The sequence below is a fragment of the Piliocolobus tephrosceles genome, chromosome 1 (assembly GCF_002776525.5).
Source record: "Piliocolobus tephrosceles isolate RC106 chromosome 1, ASM277652v3, whole genome shotgun sequence".
NCBI lineage: Eukaryota > Metazoa > Chordata > Mammalia > Primates > Cercopithecidae > Piliocolobus > Piliocolobus tephrosceles.
In genome coordinates this window covers 104,065,589-104,091,213 of record NC_045434.1, presented here as the reverse complement: position 1 = coordinate 104,091,213, position 25,625 = coordinate 104,065,589, and the positions used below count along the sequence as shown (strand labels likewise).

The 25,625-nt window shown below is 41.4% G+C and overlaps 1 protein-coding gene across 2 annotated transcripts in view; it reads left to right on the top strand.

Moving 5' to 3' along the window:
* TTF2 (transcription termination factor 2) overlaps positions 1-25,625 on the top strand; it is a 43,302-nt gene that overhangs the window by 1,273 nt on the left and 16,404 nt on the right. For both annotated transcript variants that reach the window (XM_023222761.2, XM_023222760.2), the window contains exons 3-11: positions 1,367-1,453; positions 12,860-12,926; positions 14,390-15,382; positions 15,677-15,791; positions 16,138-16,320; positions 17,437-17,585; positions 18,675-18,756; positions 20,891-21,010; positions 22,770-22,920. In XM_023222761.2, coding sequence (XP_023078529.2) covers positions 14,624-15,382; positions 15,677-15,791; positions 16,138-16,320; positions 17,437-17,585; positions 18,675-18,756; positions 20,891-21,010; positions 22,770-22,920 — 1,559 coding nt within the window. In that variant the 5' untranslated portion in view covers positions 1,367-1,453; positions 12,860-12,926; positions 14,390-14,623. The remainder of the gene's footprint in view (positions 1-1,366; positions 1,454-12,859; positions 12,927-14,389; positions 15,383-15,676; positions 15,792-16,137; positions 16,321-17,436; positions 17,586-18,674; positions 18,757-20,890; positions 21,011-22,769; positions 22,921-25,625) is intronic.

Here is a 25,625-nt window from a genome sequence, read left to right as displayed (position 1 = left end):
TTTTTTTTTTTTTTTTTTGAGATGGAGTCTCGCTCTGTCACCCAGGCTGGAGTGCAGTGGCCAGATCTCAGCTCACTGCAAGCTCCGCCGCCCGGGTTTACGCCATTCTCCTGCCTCAGCCTCCCGAGTAGCTGGGACTACAGGCGCCCACCACCTCGCCCGGCTAGTTTTTTTGTATTTTTTAGTAGAGACGAGGTTTCACTGTATTAGCCAGGATGGTCTCGATCTCCTGACCTCGTGATCCGCCCGTCTCGGCCTCCCAAAGTGCTGGGATTACAGGCTTGAGCCACCGCGCCCGGCCGAGAGTCAGAAATGTTAAGCATCTTCTCTAAAGTGAGGAAAGTTAATAGTTTGTCAAGTGTTAATGTTTTCACAATACCAAGTGTCTACATTTTCTATGTGAATTTTAAAACTACCGTCACATCATTAAACATTTGCTCTCCATTCAGCGGAACTTGTTAGAGAAAAGTTATTTTTCCACGTGTCAGATGTAAAGTACATAATGGATATCAGTATTAGAAAAGTGTCCTTTCAACATGTACACTAACTTCTCATGTTTCTGTTTCATGAGTTAGATGATTTACACTGAGCCTCTCAGATACAGGTCAAGTTTTGTGAGATAGAAGCATTTTTACGTTTGCAGGAATTCAGCATTAATGGTGGCATAAGATTTGGTTTTACATTAAGAGAAACACTCTTATTTAGGTCCCATCTACACAAATGCTTTGCTATACAAACTAGTACAGTGGTATTTGAAGACAATTATTTGATAAACTTGATTTATTTGGAATATATCTGATAACCAAAATATAGGCCAAAAAAAGTGCCATAGGTATAGGAGAATACTTTAAACTTTCACTCAAACCTGTTTACTCTCAAATGTTATATATATTTAAATTTTTTCATAGTAAGTTGGGAGTGATTAAAAAACTTACCCAAAGCAAGAGGCATATAGGACATATTATTAGAGGTAGGCATGTGAATAGCACTAAGTGACAGCTCTCAGATTATTATAGGGAAAGCATTAAGGAAGAGCCTGGGGAAAATTCATATGGGGCCTCAGCCAGCCCTAATTATGTCATTCATAGGGGGATCTCAGTGTAGAGGTTACACAGTGCAGTGTAATTTTAAACTTTTGAGTCATCAAGAAATAGTTATGCTTTATTTGAGAAAGTGGGTAAAGATGAAAGCTAGGGACCCCTTCCCCAAAGGAATGCCCACAGCTGTGATAATGTGTGGGAATTACAAACCCAGTAGAGGTTATACATAGATTCTTGATGTAAAAGCCCATAGTTTTGGTTTGACTTTAGGATATTGATCTCTGTTCCTGACCTAAAAATGTTTTCAACTGTTTTCTTTTCTCTAGCATTCCTGTTTCTCATTGCTTATTGCATGAGGACTTTGTGGTAGAGCTTCAGGGTTTGCTTCTGCCACAGGACAAGAAAGAATACAGGTAAGGGTCCAAAAGGAACATCTAAGTGTATTTGCTTTTTTTTTTCTCCCTGAAAGAGTTGCAGCCAGATATGTACCAGGTATGTATTAGGATTGTTCTTTAAAAGTCATTTTAAAAAACAAACAAAATTTGTGTATGTATTAAGTGTCTTTTGGGCTGTCACTCCGTAACTGCCGAGCAACTAGTTAATCTGAGAAGTCTGATTTTTAGTAATTTTCACGTAAATGGCTCCACAATCATCCCTCCCCAACTGTCAAGCAGCTTATAATGTCAGCTGACCATTGGCTACTAACTTGCACTTAACTTGTCAACCTTCTAATTCTGATAATAGAACAAGGTAATGGGTAAAAATGGCTGACAGGTATTTAATACTCAATAAATGTTAGTTTCCTTTCCTTTATATGGGAATTTGGGAAGGGCAGAGAAGTCTATAGAGATGGGAGATATTTGTCATGAGTATTTGAAGATAAAGTAGGAATTCCCTAAGTGTTACAGAGAGGACATATTTAATGGATTAATATATTGCATTAGAGTACTGAGGCATGAATTAGCATGGTGTTTTCAGGGAAAATTTGAACAGAGACTTTAGGAGATAAGGCTGGCCAGGAAGGTAGGGGTCAGGATGTGATAGTCTTTGTGTGATATTCTATGCACTTCAGAATTTATATATTCTAGATCCCCCCCACCCAATTGAAGGCATTTGAGTACCACCTACAATTTTTACATACCTGAGTACCGTTCATACTTCTATTTTTCTTAATTTAGTTATGTGTATAGTAAGATACACAAATCTTAAGTTTTCAGCCAGTTGAGTTTTGAGAATGTATGTACCTGCTCATAAAACCAAGATCCGAGTCAAAATATCACCCCAATAAGTGCCATCAGTCCCCTTCAAGTTAATTTCACCCTTCCCATCTCTACCCCCATCAGCAATCACTGTTCTGATTTTTATCTCTTTAGATGTGTTTTGATTGTTCTTGAATGTTATATAAATGAAATCCTACTGCATGTACTCTTCTGTGTCTGACTTCTTTTACTTAACAATGTGTGAAATTTATATAATATGTATCAGAAATTCATTTTTATTGTGGAGTTGAATTTCATTTATAAATGCACCACTTTGTTTCTTGTGCCTATTTGCCATCAGAAAATCTCAACGTATCTGTTTAAATCTTTTTTCCTTTTTTTTGCATTGAAATTTTTATCAAGTAGTTTTAGATTCACATACAGTTGTAAGGAATAATACAGAGTTATCCCCTATAGATTTTATCCAGTTTCCCCCAATGGTGACATTTGCAAGGTTTAGAAATATATCACTAACAGGAATATTAATATTGGTACAACCCACCAGTTTTATTGGTAAAGGTAGTTTTACTTGAACTAATTTATATGTGTATGTGTGTGTATATTTAAATCTATACAGTTTTATCCTGTTGAGTCATGTATCTACCACTACAGTCAAGGTACTGAAGAGTTCCATCACAGGACCTCTCTGTTGCCCTTTCTATAACCATACCCCCTTCCCTCCCTTCTACCGTCTTCACCCTGGCAATCAGGAATTTGTTCTTCATTTCTAAAATTCTGTCATTGCACAATTGTTACATAAATGGAATCATACAGTATAATTTTGGAGATCTTTGCCTGTTTTAAAAATTATGTTGTCTTTTTTTAAAACTGAGTTGGAAGCATTCTTCATAAATTCTCTATACAGGTTAGGACAGGCATGGTGGCTCATGCCTGTCATCCCAGTACTTTGGGAGGCTGAAGTGGGCAGATCACTTGAGATTAGGAGCTGGAGACCAGCCTGGCCAGCCCACATGGTGAAACCCCATCTCTACTAAATAAAAAAAAGCAAAAAAACAACAACCAAAAATTAGCCGGGCGTGGTGGCACACTCCTGAAGTCTCAGCTACTCGGGAGGCTGAGGCAGAAAAATCACTTGAATCTAGGAGGATTCAGTGAGCTAAGGGAGGTTGCAGTGAGCTGAGGTCCCACCACTGCACTCGAGCCTGGGTGACAGAGGGAGACTCCTTCTCAAAAAAAAAAAAAAAAAAAGTTCTCTATACAAGTTATTTGTCAGATATTTGTATTGTGACTATTTTCTCCCAGTCTGTGGCATGTGTTTTCTTAATTGCTTTTAAAAAAGCAAATGGTTTAATTTTTTATGAAGTCCAGTTTATCATTTTTGTATGGTTTGTGCTTTTTGTCTGATCTCCAAGAAATCTTTGCCTACCCCAATGTCACAAATATTGCCAAGAATTGTCTAGAAGCTTTATAGTTTTATTTTTGTTTGTTTGTTTGTGTTTTTGAGAGAGAGAGTTTTGCTCTGTCTCCCAGACTGGAGTGCCGTGGTACAATCTCGGCTCACTGCAACATCCGCCTCCTGGGTTCAAATAATTCTCATGCCCCTACCTCCTAAGTAGTCACCAATAGCTGGGACTACAGGTGCTCACCAATAATTTTTTTGTGTTTTAGTAGAGACGGAGTTTCACCGTTTTGCCCAGGCTGGTCTCGAACTCCTGAGCTCAGGCAATCCACCCATCTCGGCCTCCCAAGGTGCTGGGATTACAGGTGTGAGCCACTGCACCTGGCCGATTTTTTTTTTTTTTTAAGTAGCTTTTTCACATAGGTCTATTATCTACACCTTAAATTACTTTTGTATAGTATATAAGGTAGTGTAGAGGTTCATTTATTTTTACATATGTTACCAATTGTTTTAGCATCATGTTTTGAAGAGTTTCCTTTTCCCATTGAAATGCTTGGCATCTTTGTAAAAAATCAATTGATCTAATATATGTAAGTCTACTTCTGGGGTTGCTAATCTGTTCCATTGATCCATTTGCCTATCTGTACATAATTAATCAGATAAAATAGTGTGACTCTTCTGACTTTATTCTTTTGCAAGATTGTGTTGGCTATTCTAGGATCTTTGCATTTCCATATAAAATGTACAATCAGCTTTTAAAAATTTCCACAGAAAACCCTGTTGGGATTGCATTGAATCTATGTAGATCAGTTTGGAGAGACTTGTCAATATTGAGGCTTCCAATCCATGAATGTAGTGCATTTATTTATGACTTTAAAAATGTCGGCCAGGCGCAATGGCTCATGCCTGTAATCCCAGCACTTTGGGAGGCTGAGGCAGGCAGATCACGAGGTCAGGAGATTGAGACCATCATGGCTAACACGGTGAAACCCCATCTCTACTAAAATTACAAAACATTAGCCGGGCGTGGTGGCCGGCGCCTATAGTCCCAGCTACTTAGGAGTCTGAGGCAACAGAATGGCGTGAACCCGGGAGGCAGAGCTTGCAGTGAGCCGAGATCGCGCCACTGTACTCCAGCCTAGGCGACAGAGCAAGACTCCGTCTCAAAAAAAAAAAAAAAAAAGTGAGCATTGTTTAATAGTTTTCATTACAGAGTTCCTATACATCTTTTGTTAAATTTATTTCTCAGTGTTTATGTTTTTTAATGCTGTTGTAAATGGAATTTTTAAAATTTCATTTTTGGATTGTATTCTGCTGGTACAGTGGGGCTGGTAAGCCTTTATTGCATGAAGTTATTATATTCTACTGATACTTAAAACCATTTACATACTACTGGAGGACCTTTACCATACAGACACACTGTGGTCGGTGTTAGGAAGCCACTAACAAATTGGATTTTTGATCCAATTTGCATTAAAAGAAGAACTGTGGAGGACAGATTAGAAAGTGAAAATAGGGCAAAGAGACCACTGAAATACTAGCTACCATTGAAAGCCCACTACATACTTTTTTTTTTTTTTTTTTTTTTTTTGTTGAGACAAGGTCTCACTCTATTACCCAGGCTGGTCTCAATCTCCTGGGTTCAAGCAATCCTCCTACCTCAGCCTCCCAAAGTGCTGGGATTATGGGTGTGAGCCACTGCACCCAGCCTGTTCATTATCTTTTACCTTCATATAATTTGTTGTGATAGATGTCAATATCCCTGTTTACCAGACAGATGAAGAAACTACCATTGAGACAGGTCAGAAAGGGAATCTGAGGACCCATGGTTATAAAGTGGCATTGCTGGGATTTAAACCCAAGTCCAACTGATTCCAGACACACCAGCTTTCTCTTAAGTGGGAGGTGATGGGCCTGAATTGAGGTAGCAGCAGTGGAACTGGGTGCAATTAGAATGGAGAAAACTTGCTGAAAGAGCACTGATAAAATGTATATCCTGGCAGGGCATATAAGCGTGTTCCTTCCTCCATTTTTTCATCTGGAATATTGCTCACGGTGACCCTAACTTCCCTGGGTTGGAGGACTCCGAGAGAGAACGTGTGTGATGGCCTCGGTCTGGTGTTTGGCACATTGTCAGTGCTCAGTAGGGAAATGGTTGCTAACGTGGGACTTCTGTGTATTGTGTTTACATTAAGCAGGACAAGGAAGAAAAGTAGAGTATTGGGATGTGTGGCCAACATGTACAGCTTTGGGCTAATCATGTCTGTTTTTTTTCTTTTTAAGAGTCTTGCTCTGTTACCCAGGCTGGAGTGCGGTAGCACAATCTCAGCTCACTGCGACCTCTGCCTCCCAGGTTCAGGTGATTCTCATGTCTCAGCCTCCCGAGTATCTGGGATTACCAGTGTGTGTCACGATGCCTAGCTAATTTTTGTATTTTTAGTAGAGATGGGGTTTTGCCATGTTGGCCAGTCTAGTCTAGTCGAACTCCTAGTCTCAAGTAGTTCACCTGCCTCAGCCTCCCAGAGTATTGGGATTACAGACGTGAGCCACTGCACCTGGCCAAATTGTGTCTTATTTTCATGTGAAACCAGCTAGAAAAATGAATGTGCAGCTCTGAAGAAAGGTGTGATTGAGGTCAGAATTTTGAGAACTTGCTGTTAACATTCTTTGTCCTAGATGGATGAGACTGAGGGGGGATTATTATTTTAAAATAGAACAAAAAAGTATGTTACATGTATTTCTCTTAGCCCAAATCCAGAACACTATTACTAGGAGGTACTTACTGGAGCTTTAAAAAGGTTGTCTTAGGGCTAGGTGTGGTGGTTCACACCTGTAATCCCAGCACTTTGGGAGGCCAAGGTGGGCGGATCACTTGAGGGCAGGAGTTCAAGACCAGCCTGGCCAACATGGTGAAACTCCGTCTCTGGGAGTGGTGGCGGGTGCCTGTAATCCCAGCTACTCGGGAGGCAGGAGAATCACTTTGAGCCGGGAAACTAGAGGTTGCAGTGAGCCAAGATCACATCATTGCACTCCACCCTGGATGACAGAGCAAGACTCAGTCTCAAAAAAAAAAAAAAAAAAAAAAGGTTGTCTTAGGACAAATAAAAGTAAAAGGCAGTTCTCAACACACAACAAATTAAAAAACACTAACAACAGAAAACCAGGTACCCTGATAGGTGGTATGGACTGGACATTTAAACAGAAATAGATAAGCCTATATATGGATGATGGCTTCCTTAGTGAACATTAAGGGTGTTCAGCCAGAACCCCTGGCGAGTGACCTAGGGGAGTACAGCCTTTCCCTCACACAGTCTGGGTTTTCTTTTTAAGAACTTAAGTATTTTACATCCTCTAATTAATATTATTATGTTTGGCTTAATATAGCCAGGAGACAGGTGCAACAGAGTAATGGAAGGGAGGTGTAAACTGAGGTGAAGATGGCCATTTTTTCATCCCTTTCTGTGTAGCTGCATTTGTGTGCAGATCTCTAACTGAAACACCAGATGGCACCACTCACCAGCATTTGGCCGTTTGGCGATGGCTTTCTGTGTACAGGCAGTAAAGGAATCCGATAATCTCAGTAGAACCAGGGGGAAGAAATCTTGCATTGACATGAATGATGTGGCACACCCTGGTATACAAATGTTGGACGTTGTCATTGAGCTGCTGAGTTCACATTTTCCTTTCTCTCTGTTTCTCACAGAGCTTTCATTCTCAAGGATACAGGGTCAAAATAAATGGAAATATTTCTTTGCTTAGGTGTGGGTAAAACAAGTTTTAGTTCTTTAAATAATTGGTTGTGGTATCATTCCGAGCAAACTATCGCAAGGACAGAAAACCAAACACCGCATGTTCTCACTCATAGGTGGGAATTGAACAATGAGAACACTTGGACACAGGAGGGGGAGCATCACACACCGGGGCCTGTTGTGGGGTGGGAGGAGTGGGGAGGGATAGCATTAGGAGAAATACCTAATGTAAATGACGAGTTAATGGGTGCAGCACACCAACATGGCACATGTATACATATGTAACAAACCTCCACGTTGTGCATATGTACCCTAGAACTTAAAGTATAAAAAAAGAAAAGAAAAGAAAAATATTCACCTCAAAAAAAAAATTGGTTGTGGTGAGATGTTCAAAATGTTTTACTTTTCATAACCCTTGAAACTTCACATGTCTAGAAACTCCTCGTGTTGTTGACTATTGGGTGAAATTGACCTGCGGATTATCTAGGCCTAGTATAGTGAGCAGGCTGATGATAGAGAGGCAACCAGGCGTGCGCCAGACCCAGCCAGAACCTTGGGCCCCACCAGCTGTGAAGGACCCACTGAATAAAGCCATACTTATGAGGCGGTGTACAGTACCATGCACTGCACTGTGCAATGGGAGCAATCCCTGTATATAAAGGATAGTAACCCTTTGTAATATGTGCAGCAATTACGTTTTCCCAGTTTGCTTTTTGTTTTATAATTTTGCTTATAGTATTTTCATCATATGGAAGTGTAAACTTTTAAAAACTACTAAATTCTTTCTCGCCTCAGTCAAAATTACTAAATTCTTTATTTCTCAGCTTCAGAGTTTTATCCCATGCTTAGAAAAGCCTTTTTCACTCTAGGACTACAAGAATATTCATCTCTGTTTTTTTCCTAGAACATTTACAATTTTGGTTTTTACTTTTAAATTTTTTTTCCATCTTGAATGTTCATGTAAAAGAATGAGGTAGAAATTCGGCTTTATGTTTTTCCAGAGCTGGAGCATGTAAAGATGTGAACTCATAATATCCAAGGAGCCTTTGACACAACTGGAATAAGAGTTAGATGTACTGAGATTGGGATGCAGTCTCCTCTGCATGTTAGAGTGCTAAATTGAAGACGTTCAGATGCCAGATGGTTCTCTGACTCTAAGACGTACAGTTCAGGGGTAGGGAGGTTACATAGAAAGTGGACGAGTTGAGACTTGAAGTTGTCCTTGAATGACCTTGACAGTTTTGATGGAGGAAAGGACAAGGAAGTGTTGAGGCAGAACAGCTTCAGCAGAAGTGTGGATGTAGGAATAAGCAGGGTGATCAGCCAGAGTGAACTTGGCATTTCTGTTGTCTATCAAGACCTTGGTATATATCAGGCTTTGCTCTGATTGTATTTTGTCTTCATCATGACCGTATGAGGTATGGACTATATCATTTTGCCATTTTACAGAAAAGGAAACTGCCACAGGGGGCAGTCAGTTAAGGTGTCTGATGTTTCAGAACTAATTCTGTGGTAGGGCTGGGGTTCGAACCAAGGAGGATAGTTCTGGAGGCTGAGAGAACCGCAGCCTTGCTAAAGTGAATGCACTTGGCAATGTGATGTTGAGTTGGACGGTTACCTTTAGGAAGATGGGAGGATTTGTGTTTTGGTGAAGAAGTCAGGATTGAAGAGGTCTGGCTTCCTCTAGCTAGTTGCTTCATCGTTACTGCCTATAACCTCTGTCCTAGAAAACAATTAATAAACATACTGCAGAAATTAATGCTTTTCTTTATAGTGGAATTGATATTTGCTTTCTCCGCAAAAATATATTTCCACTGCATTCTTTGTTGATTCACAATATAATAAAACATAACAAACAAACTTTTATCCTAAAATCAGAAAAGCCCATCCAGATTGATTTTAATTAAAAATGTAAGGGAAAGCATTTTTAGCACTGTGCCTAGCACATAGCAGATGTTCAGTGTGTTTCCTTCCTTCTTTCTCCAACTCTTGCCCTTCTCCTGAAAGTCTACATGGCATGAGTTTTAAAGTAGACACTACAGTCATGAGTCACTTAGCAATGGGGACATATTCTGAGAAATGCGTCATTAGGAGATTTCATTGTTGTGCGAACGTCACTGTGAACTTACGCAAACCTACTTGATATAGCCTAATACATACCTAGGCTACAGACCTGCACAGTATATTACTATACTGAATACTGCAGGCAGTTGTAACACAGTGCTAAGTATTTGTGTATCTAAACAAACTGTACAGTAAAAATACAGTATTATGGGACCACGGTTGTACATGCCATCCACTGTTGACTGAAACATCATCATGCAGCATGTGACTGTACTTATGAAATATTCTTTCAGTAAAGATTTCAAGTACTTGATATGCTTTAAACAACAGCAGGGGTTTGTTCTTGATTTATTTCTGTAAGTAGTAGCACCCACTGATGGCAGCTGGTACTTTGAATTTTATGCATTCAAAGCATTTCAGAAATTGTATTACATATGTTTAATATAATATCCTATTGCAATGAGAAAAATTAAACCAGTAAGGTTTTAAAAATTGTGAACTTGGATGGGAAAATCGTGTTTGTACAAGAGGGAGGGGCTGCACGTATTTTCTTTTTAGCTTAACTTTTGTGGACTACTTGTCTATTTGGGCTTGTTCATCTTTGTTTATGTGTCCTGGTGAAGTAGTGGCGTCAAGGGACTGGGACCTGCCCAGGACTCCTGAATTAGGATGCAGACTGTTGTGATTCATCTTGTACATCATGGGACTAATTTAAGAAGTTAGAAAAAAACAATAAATTACACTGAAGGAAAGCAGAAGGAAGGAATTAATGTTGGTAAAAGTTACATTTAATGAGTTAGAAAGCAGTATATAGATAATTAATAAAGAAAATCAGAGGCTCACCTGGTCAAGAAGGATAGCACAAATACATAATATGAGAAATAAGGAGCTGCACCACAGACGTATTGAAACGTATGTGAAATGACATATGCGCAGTTTCACTCCTTGTGCCACTGGTTTTAATAGTAAAGGAGAAGAAACAGGTGAACTGCCCACCAAGAGGGTTCTGGTTAAAGATAACGAAACATCCCATACAGTGGAAAACCGCAACTGGAAAAAAAATAATAAAAACAAGGGCCTTCTTTACATATATGTTACTATAGAAAAATTTTCAAGGTACTAGGTAAAAGTAGAAAGGCAAGGTATTTAGCAGTATATATGTTATGCTACCCATCTGTGTAGAGGAGGAAGAAAGAATGTATATTGACTTGAATATGCATTTAAAAATCTCTTGGAAAGGTAAACAAAAAACTAATGAGCAGTTACATGTTGGGAGAGAAGTGAACCGGGCAGATAGGGTGTGAAGGGGCTCCTCACTGTGTTTTTAATAGTTATTGATTGAATACATTACCTATTTCAACAAACAAAATATTTATTTTTAAAGTTCTTATTTAATCAATTAAATTTTTTGAGGAGTTATTTTAGGTAATGACATAAATCAGTTCTATTTTATGCAGCAATACTTAATTATGTACACCAGGCAAGTCATAGTTGGGAATAAAGAGATTATATATGGTTTTTGCCCTCTAGTAGCTGAAAATATACCTGGACAGTCAGCTATATGTTATAGCTGGACAGTGAGCTTCATTGGGTTGCTGTAAATGTAATTGTGTTTTTTGCCATTAAAAGTAATGGCAGAGAGGCAGTTCATGGATTAAACAGGGAAGGGAATGTGGGGAAACCTTGCCAAGCAGGTATGACTTAAGCTGGGCCTTGAGGGACCAGTAGGACTTCCGTAGCTGGAGATGGGGAAGATGGTAGACAGATCGGGATGATGAGGATATCCTTTGGTGGAGAGTAGTACCCATGCAAAGTCTAGTAGACTAGAGGGTGCATGGCTTAGTTCGGCAGTGGAACAGCATAGACACCTCTGGATAGCTGGAGTATGGGCTGTGTTTGTGTGTGCAGGGACTTTCTTGCACTGGGATGTTAAGTCTGTATTCGCCTTCTTTTTTGATGGAGAGAGTGTAAATATATACAGAAGTAAGATAGGGTACTGTAGCATGAACTTCAACTATTGCCAGCTCATGGCTACTCTTGTTCTGTATGTATCCTATCCACTTCACCCCGTAACCCCTGCCCTATTTTGAAAGAAATCCCAGATAACATTATTTCATCTGTCAATATTCTAGTATGTACCTTTAAAAGATATAGACTTTTTTTTTTTTGAAACAGAGTCTCGCTCTGTTGCCAGGCTGGAGTGCAGTGGCGCAATCTCAGCTCACTGCAGCCTACCCCTCCTGGGGTTCAAGCGATTCTTCTGCCTCGGCCTCCTAAGTAGCTGGGACTACAGGCACGCGCCACCATGCTGGGCTAATTTTTGTATTTTTAGTAGAGACGGGATTTCACCATGTTGGCCAGGATGGTCTTGATCTGTTGATCTTGTGATCTGCCCACCTCAGCCTCCCAGAGTGCTGGAATTACAGGCATGAGCCACCATGCCCGGCCAAGATATGAACTATTTTAAAAAATATATTTTTATGTTTTAGAGAAGGGAGTCTTGCTGTGTTGCCCAGGTTTGAGTGCAGTGGCTATTCACAGGCACAATCTTAGCACATTGCAGCCTCTGGCCTCAAGTGATCCTCCTGTCTCAGGCTCCTGAGTAGAGGGGACTGACTACAGGTGTGTGTTACTGCATCCAGCTGGACTCTTTTAGCATACCAGTTGGTGTACATATTTTCAGTGGACTCATAAAATGTCATAAATAGTTTTAGTAGTTTTTATTTGTTTAAATCAGGATCCAAATAAGGTTCACAAATTGGAATTGATTAATATGTCTTTTAAGTCTCTTTAGTTTTCCCTTCGTCTTTTTTTCTCCCTTGTAACTTATTTGTTGAAGGGATCAGGTTGTTTGTCCTATAGCGTTTCCCACTGCCAAGATTTTGCAGATTATATTCTCCATGGTCTAGTTTTCCGCGTTCTTCTGTTGTTTCTGTTTCCTATAAATTGGTCATTGGATCTAGAGGTTAGTTTTTTGTTTGTTTTGGCTTGGTTGTTTTGAGTTTTTTTGGGCAACATTGCTTAATAGCTAGTGTTGTTTCTCCCCGTCAGGGACACACGGTGTCTGGCTATCTCTCATTTCTCTGATTTTAGTAGCCAGTGCTGATCAGTGTTTCTATTTCAGTCATTCGTTACAGACTAAAAAGAATAAACCTGTGTGCGTTCTCTGGCGACCATGCCATATTTATTCTTTGACTTCTTAGCCCCTATAAATGTTCTGTGCAGTAAATAATTTTTAAATGTGTACATAAAAGTAATTGGTTTCAAGTGACCTCCCAAAATCAGTATCAAATAGTTGCAAGATGTTTTCTTGGATTAAAAATAAGCTTATCTCTTGTTCTAATGGATTTTCATAACCTTGAGTATTTGTGTTTTATACTTCATTAGATTGTTCTTCCGATGCATTAGAAGTAAGGCAGAGGGGAAACGCTGGTGTGGAAGTATTCCATGGCAGGTAGGAATTATTCATCTGTTTTCAAACCTGTTGTGTTAAGACTTTTAATATGCAGCATCACCTGAAAGTACCTTGAAGTTCACATAAACGAGTTGGTCTTCATCAGACTGTCTTGAAAGATAGTTTTCTTTAAGCAAGGTAGGCCCTGTTGGGACCTTAATTCAAAGGAACATTTGGTTGTAATCAAGATTAATTATTTGCATCCTATTTCACTTAGTAAATAAACATATTTACTAATACAAATATTTATTTGAGGTCTTAAATGCAGTCGGTATTCTTTTACTTAAGAAAAAAAATAGATTTCCTTGACTAACTCTTGTATCTTTTTATAGAGGAATTTCTACTTGATATTGGTATAAGCTCCTAGAATGTTCGAACTAGGAGGAGCGTCTCCTCCCAATAGGAGAAGCCCTATACATATTTAGTGCATAAGGAACTAAAACTAGGGAGGTGATAAGACTTGTTTTGGCAGAGGTATGGCTTGAACTTACGATTCTATGTTACCACAGTAAAATCTTCCTAAAGCCAAAATCAAAGCAAGTGTTTTAAGACAATGTTTAGGTTTGGGGAAAAGTTCATCTTTTTTTTTCTTTTTTTTTAATTGAGACGGAGTCTCGCTCTGTGGCCCAGGTTGGAGTGCAGTGGCGCAATCTCGGCTCACTGCAAGCTCCGCCTCCCGGGTTCATGCCATTCTCCTGCCTCAACCTGCTGAGTAGCTGGGACTACAGGCGCCCGCCACAGCGCCCGGCTAATTTTTTGTATTTTTAGTAGAGATGGAGTTTCACCATGTTAGCCAGGATGGTCTCAATCTTCTGACCTTGTGATCCGCCCGACTCGGCCTTCCAAAGTGCTGGGATTACAGGCATGAGCCACCGCGCCCGGCCGTAGTTCATCTTAAGAGAACAGTTTTTTTCTGAAAAGTATACACTGTGGCCATTGTGATTGTAAAAGCACTTTGGTTTGTCACTACTTTTCCTTGAGGGCTGGAAAAGTGTGATCATGGACAGAGAAGGAATGAAATATTGAAAGTACCGTGAAGAAATGAGTCTTTTGTGGGTTTGGCACGTCATCTTTTCTAGATGTGGAAATGGTATCAAGAATGTTCAGGAAATATTGGACTGCTTTTACTGTGTTTCCATTTCTTCTGCAGAATAATCCTAAGTGAATTAACGCAGGAACAGAAAACCAAATATCATATATTCTCACTTACAAACAGGAGCTAAACATTGAGCACCCATAAACATGGGAACAATAGATACTGTGAACTACTGGAGAGGGGAGGAGGGCATGGGTTAAGAAACTATTGGGCACTATGCTCACTGCCTGAGTGCAATATACTCATATAACAAAGCTGCATGTGTGCCCCCTGTATATAAAATAAAAGATGAGATGAAAAGGAAAGGCATTCTAGATATGAAGTTTGCATTAATATTTTATATGAAGATTAATTATGTTGTCTTTAGGATCCTGATTCCAAAGAACATTCTGTCCCCAGTAAGTCTGAGCATGCATCTGAGACATTTCATCATTCTTCCAACCGGCTGAGAAATCCATTCAAGGTACTTGACAAAAATCAAGAACCAGCTCTCTGGAAACAACTCATCAAAGGTGAAGGTGAGGAAAAGACAGCTGATAAGAAGCAAAGAGAAAAGGGAGATCAGCTTTTCGATCAAAAGAAGGAACAGAAGCCTGAATCGATGGAGAAAGATCTCTCATCTGGCCTGGTACCAAAGAAGAAACAATCTATAGTTCAAGAGAAGAAGCAAGAAGAGAGAGCAGAGATTCAGTGTGAGGCAGAGGAGACTGGAGGCACACACAAAAGAGACTTTTCTGAAGTTAAATCTCAACAGTGCCAACATAATGAGCTTACAAGACCATCTGCATCTTCTCAGGAGAAATCAAGTGGTAAGAGTCAAGATGTCCAAAGAGAATCAGAACCTCTGAGAGAAAAGGATACCCAGCTTTTGCCTCAAAATGTTCACAGTCACAGCTCAATAAGCAAGCCCCAGAAAGGGGGACCCCTCAACAAGGGGTACAAGAACTGGGAGGCTAAAGAAACAAAGGCAAAGGATGGCCCTAGCACACAGGCCACCCAGAAAAGCCTGCCTCGGGGGCATTTCCAAGAGCAGCCGGAGACCCACGGTGTGCCTGCTCCTGGAGGACCAGTGGCTCAGGCTGCACCAGCAGCACCAGGGCTTTCCCTGGGTGAGGGCCGTGAAGCTGCCACAAGCAGTGACGATGAGGAGGAAGATGATGTTGTTTTTGTTTCCTCTAAGCCTGGGAGCCCCCTACTCTTTGACTCGACTCTGGACTTACAGACGAAGGAGAACCTCCAGTTCCCTGATCGAAGTGTGCAAAGAAAGGTATCTCCGGCCTCAGGTGTTTCCAAGAAGGTAGAGCCCTCAGACCCAGCAGCCCAGCGTGTCTACCTTACAACACAACTGAAACAAAAGAAGGTAACTGTTGACTCGTGTTTTGTTTTTGAGGTCAGAGATACGAGATCTCATTGCTACAGAAGGGTTAAATATGTTCATATGAAGGTTTTATAGGTGTGTGTTTAGTTTCTGCCTTTTCCCCTATTTATAGTTTCAAGATTGGTAAGCCAGCTGGGTTAAAATTTTAAAAAGGTTCTGGTTTTTACACACATTTAAAAGACCATAATTTCAGAGTTTGAGCGTTTCAGGCTATTTTAATCTGAAACTATTCATCTAACAGTGTGAGAGATCCATTTGATGGAATCCGTTTTGCAGAGCACACTGGCATCAGTGAACATCCAGGCTCTTCCAGACAAGGGTCAGAAGTTGATCAAACAAATCCAGGAGCTGGAGGAAGCGCTCAGTGGTCTTGCCCTTTCCCCAGAGCAAGGTAAAGTGGCTTATGCCTCAGAACTCCGGGTTTGCGTGGACTTTACAAGAGATATTTGGAAGCCCTTTTAATAAAGAATGTGTTGATTCATTCACTTTTCCATTTTATTATCTGCTTCTGAGCCTTGTTTCACATTACACCTATGGTTCATAAAAAGCCTTTCTCCTATTTCATGTGGACTCTACTTTCTTCCCCATTGTTTAAGTAACTGTTAAAATGCTACATTCTCTAGGAATCCTTCATTGGAATGGTGATGATCCCTCTCTCTTGACCTCACCTCCACACATATGATCCCTTCACTTAATTTGCTGAACTTTAATCTGCTCTTCTCTTGTTTTCTGAGCAGGAACTAATGAGAAGAGTAACAGTCAAGTGCCACAGCAGAGTCACTTCACCAAAACTACCACTGGCCCTCCCCACCTGGTGCCTCCCCAACCCCTTCCTGGTTGTGGTACCCAACCCGTGGGTTCTCTAGAACTAAAGTCTGCCTGCCAGGTGACTGCTGGAGGATCTAGTCAGTGTTATCAAGGTAAGACCCAAGGGCCTGGCCCTGCTGTGAATAGCCACCCCTGTGAGTTACGTGCCGCCTGGTACTGTAGTCACCTCTTATCCACACTTCCAGTTACCCTTGGTCACCTGTGGTCCAAAAAGAGGTGAGTACAGTACAGTAAGATATTTGGAGAGAGAAAGAGACAGAAACCACATTCACATAACTTTTATTACAGTATATTGTTATAATTTTTCTATTTTGTTATTATTGTTAAACTCTTCCTGTCCCTAATTTATTAAAGTTTAAAATAGGTATGAATGTGTGGGAAAATAAAAAAACAAAACAAAACATCATGTGTATATGGTTCAGTACCATCCACAGATTCAAGCATCCACTGGGAGTCTTACAACATATGCCCTGTGGATAAGGAGGGACTATTGTAGATGTCTTTGTGCCCACATGAGGGGAGAAGCCATTCTCAAGTCAAGTCATAAGTTGCCCATGTAATAAAGATTGTACAGCTCAGTAGAGCTTTGCATAGTGTTACTTAGCTTTCTGTGAGGGCACAGACTGTGTCTACCTTGTTCACCACTGTATGCTGATTAGCCAACCCAGTGGCTTGCACATAGGAGTCATCCAGTCAGCATTTGTGGATGAAAACTCTAGCTCGCATCATTATGAGGTAGGCAGACCTGCAGATATGCTCTTACTCCTTCGTGTGTGTGTGTAAGTGTGTGTAAGACTGAGGAGAGTGTGTGTGTGTATGTAAGTGTGTGTAAGACCGAGGAGAGACATGAGTCAAGACTGAAGACAAATAGATCCACAGAGAGCAATAACACCCTATTAGCTAAGTGTTCCCTTCCTGAACTTTCCAGGCAACTTTGAATTCAGAGGTAACTGCAGAATGAAGATTCCAAGTAGAGCCTGAAATGTGTAATAGGATCAGTTGGCAGGAGACTGATCAGGAAATAGGAGCTTGGGTTGGCTTTCAGTGACTAGAAAAGCAAAAGCCAGTTGTCTCCCAATAGAGAACTCCGAGAGAAGTGGAAAGTTGAGGAGAGTAGTTAACAAGGAGGGTAAGAAATAGATACAGGGCCATTTCTAGCTAAGTTCACTCTAAAGGGATAAAGAAAACATACTTGTGACATCTTTTAGGTAACACCTATTTGTATGCACGCCATACAAACCAAGAGCACGTTCACGCAGTGTGGAAAATCACAAGTGAAGCCATCGATCAGCTGCATCGCTCACTTGAGTCATGTCCTGGTGAGACGGCTGTTGCAGAAGATCCCGCTGGGCTGAAGGTGAGCCAGGGAAGACACCCGGTGCAGTCCCCTACGACAGTGCTCCAGCAGCCCCATGAAACTGCTGGCAGAGAGACTTTCTGAGATACCTTTCCTACAGATAGATGCTTGAATGCCTTTCCTTGCAGAATCCTCTCCTTTTATGCTTAACAGCCAAACAAAACTCCTTTTTTAAAAAGTCATAAAGTTACGTATTTCTGTAGCAGTTAAAGATCCATTTGTTGAGTTGGTAGGTGCCACAAGAATGTGACAGAATTGCTGCTTGGGGCCGGGCGCGGTGGCTCAAGCCTGTAATCCCAGCACTTTGGGAGGCCGAGACGAGCGGATCACGAGGTCAGGAGATCGAGACCATCCTGGCTAACACGGTGAAACCCCGTCTCTACTAAAAAATACAAAAAACTAGCCAGGCGAGGTGGCAGGCGCCAGGCTGCTGAAAGTAGGGTCACAGGTCTGTTAAAAGCATAGAGCTGGGTGCAGGGGCTCACACCTGTAATCCCAGCACTTTGGGAGGCCGAGGCAGGCAGATCACTTGAGGCCAGGAGTTCAGGACTAGCCTGGCCAACATGGTGAAACCCCATCTCTACTAAAAATAGAAAAATTAGCCGGGCACGCACCTGTAATTCCAGCTACTTGGGAGGCTGAGGCAGGAGAATTGCTTGAACCTGGGAGGCAGAGGCTGCAGTAAGCTGATATCACGCCACTGCACTCCAGCCTGGGCAACAGAGCGAGACTGTCTCAAAAAAAAAAAAAAAACTGTAGAGATGGATTTTGACTGATTAAGCAGACAAATCAGGACTCTCACTTGGGGTGTAGGGGGACCGTTAATAGAAATGCCGAACATTAGATGCACCCCAAAACAAACGGGCAGACCAGGACAGTATGGTTGCATCTAATGTTAGGCATTTCTATTAAGAGAGGGTGCTGTTAAGGACTTCAAGGTGAAATGAATGGTCTACATGAGGACAGTTAGAATACTGAGAGGATCATTTGCAGAAAATAAAAGAGTAGAGTGTAGAGTTGGTGTAGCCAGGCTTGGCGTAGCCTCTCATTAGGAATTTATGCTTAGCATTTGGTTATTACTTTTGTCAGGTCCCTTTGTTACTACACCAGAAGCAGGCATTGGCTTGGTTACTGTGGCGGGAAAGTCAGAAGCCACGAGGAGGGATTCTGGGTAAGTGTGGTATTATAAGAGCCAGCCTTTATTGAATGCTTAGGCACTGTGCTAAACACATAGTGTTGTTTTATTTAATTCTCTCAAGAACTCTATGAGGCAGGTACTATTATTCCTCATTTTACAGATGATGAAAGTGAAGCGTGGAAGTGTTAAGCAACTTGCTCAAGAGTACACAGTTGTAGGATCAAAGATTTTGGTTGCCAGCAGTAGAAGCTGACTGGCTGATTAAATAGAGGAGGAGTTTATTTTTTGGCGGCCCCCACAATCTGGGAGATATGGAGTACCAGGCTCGAGGCTAATTTCAGGAGCCATGGCTACAGCCAACACACAAACAGTAGTCTATTGCCTCCCTCTTTTTTTTTTTTTTTTTGAGATGGAGTTTCGCTCTTGTCGCCCAGGCTGGAGTGCGGTGGTGCAATCTCGGCTCACTACAACCTCCACCTCCCAAGTTCAAGTGATTCTCCTGCCTCAGCCTCCCGGGTAGCTGGGATTACAGGCATGTGCCACCACGCCTGGCTCATTTTTTGTATTTTTAGTAGAGATGGGGTTTCACCATGTTGGACAGGCTGGTCTCTAACTCCTGACCTCAGGTGCTCCACCCACCTTGGCCTCCCAAAGTGCTGGGATTACAGGTGTGAGCCACTACACCCGGCCTAACAGTAGTCTGTAAAAAGCATCATAGCTCCTTTGCTTCACCAAGTGCTAGAGGCAACCAGTGCCACCGCAAAGTCAGTTGTTTCTATAGCCACTCTTTCCTGCAGAAAGGATTTCATAGGGAGTCTCTTTCTAAAGCTGCTTATACCTGAATTAAAGCTGTTAATGAGTACATCTGATATATAGAGCCAGGTCATATTGCTAGTGCCTTAGCTGCAACAGAAACCAGAAAGCAAGTTTTCCACTCTGCTTTGGGGACTTGTCAGGCTAAAATTTTCTAAGGTGTTCAATTTTCAGAAGCCATGATAGATGTCCACTATGGCTAGTAAGTGACTGTGTCAGTGGTCCTCAAGACCACCCCCAGGTTCGATGATTTGCTAGTAGGACACAGCATATGGTCATACTCACAGCTATGATTTATTACAGTGAAAGGATATAGATCAAAATCAACAGGAGGAAAAGTCACAGGGGGGGCAAAATCCAGGGGAAACCAGGTACAAGCTTCCAATATCCTCCCAGTGGAGTCCCATGGGATATGCTTAATTCTCCCAGCAGGGAGTTGTGACAACAGGCGTTCAATGTTCCCTAGGAAGCTCATTAGAGATTTAATGCCCAAGGTTTTTACTGGGGGCTGGTTACATAGGTGGCTTCAGCCTGATATATACCAAGTTTTCCTACTTCTAGAAGGAAAGCACATGTTCAACACAAACCATATTGTTTGTACAAAACAATTTAGGCAGAGTGATCAACTCTTACCTCACATCCGAGTTTCTAGAGGCAACCTTCTAAGCAGGCCTTTGACAGGCCTAGGGGCCTGCTATGTTCATTCTTTTTCTGGACAGTAGCAGAGCCAGAATTAAAACCGAGCCCATGCTCCGACATTCTACTTCTGTTACGGCAGAATGATTATTTTGAGTGGGTCAGGATTGCAGTCTGTTAAAATGAGGATAACAGTACTCTGTAGAGTATGAATAATAAATTAGATAAGCTCAGTGATTGTTACAACGACAGTACCCAAAAATGTTCATTTATGTCCTTTTTTGATGAATAAGTTAAGGGAATGGAAGGCTATTGTAAGTCCAGGAATGTTCTGGTACTGGTAAAGTAAGTAGTAGGATATATCTACTGGACATTTTTTACTTTTGGAGGTAACGGATCATCAAACTGTAATAGATACTGCACATTGTTCAGGTAACAACATAACACAGGGACTAGAATAAGATTCAAATGGTAAGTTTTAAATTTTACAAGACTCATAGTAAATGTCTTGGACCTAGATCTCAAAGAGCAAGTGCTAGGGTTCCGCTGAATACGGAAGATAAAGGAGCCATTAAGGTAGGCACAGAGTAGTGACTGGAGTGGCACTGACAGCAGAGAGAACAAGGGGTAAATGTCTGCCAGTGGTTTCTCCTCTTGAAGTAGGGTTGATTCTTCGCCCTAAGCAATTAACTCTCTTAATTTTGCTTTTATTTTCTAGCGGATGATATGGGCTTAGGAAAAACCCTGACAATGATTGCACTCATCCTGACCCAGAAGAATCAAGAGAAAAAGAAAGAAAAGGAGAAAAGCACAGCTTTGACGTGGCTCTCCAAAGATGGTAGACCGAAGTGCCTTAATAGCCTGCCATTCCCTACGTCATTTGAGGCACCCAAGAGGGGAACGTTTTCAGCTAAAAAAGGATACTTTTGGTCATATTTAATCATTCTACTGGAAAATCAGTATTACTCACCTATCATATCATTTCTGATGCTGAGTATACTAATTATAAGTGATCATTTTTTCCCTTTTAATATAAACTAGGCAGAATTTTATGGAGAAAGGTTAGGCTCTAGAACACTTAATTTAAGCATAATAATAATTCTTAGTTTTTGAGACAGGGTCTCGCTCTCTTGCCCAGGCTGGAGTGCAGTGGCATGAACACAGATTACTGTAGCCTCAACCTCCTGGGCTCAAGCGATCCTCCCACCTCAGCCTCCCAAGTAGCTGGGACCACAAGTGTGCACCACCACACCCAGCTAATTTGTTTATTTTTTTGTAGAGACAGGGCCTTCCCATGTTGCCCAGGATGGTCTCAAACAACTGGGCTCAAGCAATCATCCTGCCTCAGCCTTCCAAAGTGCTGGGATTATAGGTGTCAGTCACCATGCCTGGCCAATAATTATTATTTTTGTAAATATTGGGGAAATAACCACAGCGTAGATTCAAATTAATTTTTTTAAAGGAAGATCTGTCACAAATTCACATTTTAGTCGCTATAGTGGAAGCTCTTTTCCATGTTTCTGAAATTCTAGAAGTTCTAGATTACAGACACTTTCTATCTTAGCAAATGTTTTTAAAATGTAGTAACTCTAGCCAGGCACAGTGGTATGCACCTGTAGTCCCAGTTGAGGGAGGAGAGGCAGGAGAATCGCTTGAACCTGGGAGCTGGAGGCCAACCTGGGCAACATAGCAAGACACTGTCTCTTAAAAAAAAATTAAATAAAAAGTAATAACTTTATAAGTACTTTAAAGATTGAATATGTTATGTATAGATAACACTACATGTAAGTTGCCATGTATTTGAGTACAGTTCTCAGTTGCTTAGCTAGGTTAAGAATCTATGGCATCTGCTCTCAGGGCCTCTAATGAGCAGTGTTGCAGCTGGGTCCTGTATCCCTTTGTGTGTAGTAGCAGCATGTGTGAGTAGCACAGGCATACACACGCAGAGATGAGGGGCCATGGTATAAACAAATCATCACTAATTGGTTCCAAACCAATGTTTGCTTATTTTTTTAAAAAGGTTTCTGTACTTAATTTTAAGGTAGAAGTACAATAAGTTATGCTTTTCAGAAAATATAACAATACTCCATACGCCTGTATAATGAATCAACTCAAGAGGAGTTAGGAAATGATCCAGCTTTCACCTCCGGCCACTCTGTGAAAGCACATTGCTTTTTCACACTGAGGTCATGTGCCACCCACTTGCCTCCCCCTGTTTAGCCTCTCTTTCTGCCTGTACTTTTAGTGGAGAAAATAAGTAATTAAGTGTTTCAGTTTAAAAGACCATTTCTTCCATTTCCTATTTCACTATAGGCTCTGTATAGAAATAAGAGCAATGGTTAAACATATTAATTGAAGGAGTAAAGTCAGTCCAGAGGAAGAGGTAATGCCTTTAAGTTAAAGGCTGGTCAAACACGGTGACTCACGCCTGTAATCCCACTGAGGAAGGCTAAGGCAGGAGGATCACTTGAGCCTAGGAGTTCGAGACCAGCCTGGTTAACACAGCAAGACCATGTCTCCCTATATTTAAAAAAAAAAAAAAAGTTAAAAGCCATTTGGTGTATGTAACTAGGCACTGATTTTTTTCCCTTCTCAAGACTCTCCTGACTTGACTTCCCATGGAACACTAATCATCTGTCCTGCCTCCCTGATCCATCATTGGAAAAATGAGGTGGAGAAACGGGTGAACAGCAACAAACTAAAAGTCTATCTCTACCATGGGCCAAACCGGGATTCACGTGCCAGAGTGTAAGTGCAGGAATACGCAGTTGTGGGGGCATTCAGCACCTCTGCTCAAGGGCCTGTGGGCCTTTACTCCCCTCCCGAGATTTCACTTAATCAGGAAGCATATTTGTGAAGGCCAAAGACAGATCTTCAGTCTCGTCACCATACAGCCTTTGCCTTGTATCCTGAGGTCTGTTGGTGATCTTTTGCTGTGTCCTTGTCATTGTCCTCAATGAAAGCTGCCCTGTGAGGAGGCCTGAGATGCCTGAGCTGCCAGTCAGGTGGCAGCAGCGTTCCCCTAGTCAAAAGAGATGTTTCGCAAGGCCCTCATGGCTGCTGGAGTTCTGATTCCAGGTGTATATAGTGTGAATGGAACCGGCCCAGTTCTACAGAGTATCTTGATAGAATGCTAGTGATTAGTTGCTATAGGTTGATTCTATTTTTATGACCTTTTTATATATGAACCATCTAAGATGTTTTGGACTCAATAATTTAGGATGATTAGAGCTAACTGTAAATTCTTGGCGAGGGATGCTCAGAAAGGAGGAAAGAAAATGCTTCCCCACATGGCAATCTTAGTCTTTGTCTTTTGGTTTTAAAGGAATTGTTTTCTGTTCTTAATAGCGAAGTGAAGATCTAGGTTGAATACTGGCTGCTGTAGTCAAGGATGAGAACAAAGTTATTTTTGCTTCTAAGTAATTTCTCTCCCCAGCCTCTAATCTGGATATTTTGTCTCCTAAAGAACAAGGCAGCAGTCTTTTTTTTATTTTTTTTGAGACGGAGTCTCACTCTGTCCACCAGGCTGGAGTGCAGTGGCGCGATCTCAGCTCACTGCAAGCTCCACCTCCCGGGTTTACGCCATTCTCCTGCCTCAGCCTCCCTAGTAGCTGGGACTACAGGCGCCCGCCACCGCGCCTGGCTAATTTTTTTTTTTTGTATTTTTAGTAGAGACGGGGTTTCACCATGGTCTCGACCTCCTGACCTTGTGATCCGCCCGCCTCGGCCTCCCAAAGTGCTGGGATTACAGGCGTGAGCCACCGCGCCCGGCCAAGGCAGCGATCTTTCAGAAGTAAGTTGTTAGATTGGTGCCCCTCTGTCTTATGACACACCAGTTCTCATGACTGAGAGTCGCTTCTGCAGGCAAAATGCATCAGAGCCGTAGTGGCAGGCCTGCAGGCCTTCCCTGGCATAGATTACTGTGAGTTGCCTGCCTTTGTTCTAAATTTTTAGTTAGAAATAAATTGAATCTCACTTGATTTGTTCTTTGAGCATAACTTGTTTGGTATTTAAAATGTACTAGTTGACCAATTAGAAACATTCTCAATTACACTTCTTTATATGATGCTAGGGTAACTTATAGACACTGCTGCCTCTCTGAATCAGGCATATCATTTTTATCAAAAGTATTTATTGGGGTTCTCAGGGCTGGACATGGTGGCTTATGCCTGTAATCCCAGCACTTTGGGAGGCCAAGGCAGGCGGATCACTTGAGCTCAGGAGTTCCACACCAGCCTAGGCAACATGGTGAAACCCATCTCTACCAAAAATACAAAAATTAGCAGGGTGTGGCAGTGTACACTTGTAGTCCCATTTACTTGGGAGGCTGAGATGGGAGAATCACTTGAGCCTGGAAGGTGGAGGTTGCAGTGAGCCGAGATCACTCCCCTACACTCCAGCCTGGGTGACCAGGATAGGTTACTCACCTATCATATCATTTCTGATGCTGAGTCTGATAATTATAAGTGATCATTTTTTCCCTTTTAATATAAACTTGGCTTGATCTATGATTAGCAGAATTTTAATTACTTTATTTCCATAAATACTTTAATTTATTACTTTACTTTTGAGACAGGATAGAGTGAGACCCTACCTTGTCTCAAAAAATAAATAAAATAAAGTGTTTATTGAAGTTCTCACAATATTAAGCTTTGCTGGAAAAAGATTTGTGTTTCTCATTAAGAATCTTTATATGTAACAAGTATAAGCAAGATACACTGAAAGCTTACAGCATGTATTTTTTTTTTTTTTTTTTTTTGAGATGGAGTCTCCCTCTGTTGCCCAGGCTGGAGTACGGTGGTGCGATCTTGGCTCACTGCAAGCTTGCAAGCTCTGCCTCCTGGGTTCACGCCATTCTCCTGCCTCAGTCTCCAGAGTAGCTGGGACTAAAGACGCCCGCCACCACACCTGGCTGATTTTTTTGTATTTTTAGTAGAGACGGGGTTTCACTGTGTTAGCCAGGATGGTCTCGATCTCCTGACCTCGTGATCTGCCCATCTCGGCCTCCCAAAGTGCTAGGATTACAGGCGTGAGCCACCGTGCCCGGCCTACAGCATGTATTTTTATATCCTAATGTCAAACTAAATCAGTGAATTTTCACAAATTCATTATAGAGTGGTGGGAAGAAAGCACCATTGATATAAGGTGAACAGTGCTTTGAGGGTATCTTTCTCCCCTGGACTTTGGTGTCATCCATCTCAAATCATTATTAAACGTTAATTCCCAACTCTATCCTACTTTCTCTTCTGGCCAGATCATATCAAGCATTATATTATCCCAGCCAGAGATTTTTCTTTCTGACTCACTGGATGGTAAGAGGGAGGCTGTGGTAGCTATAGAGAGCAGGTGGTAAATGATCAGAGGTAAAAGATAGGGAAACCAAGTGGGTAAAATTTACCTCCAAAAGTGTGTGTGTGTGTGTGTGTGTGTGTGTGTGTGTGTGTGTGTGTGTG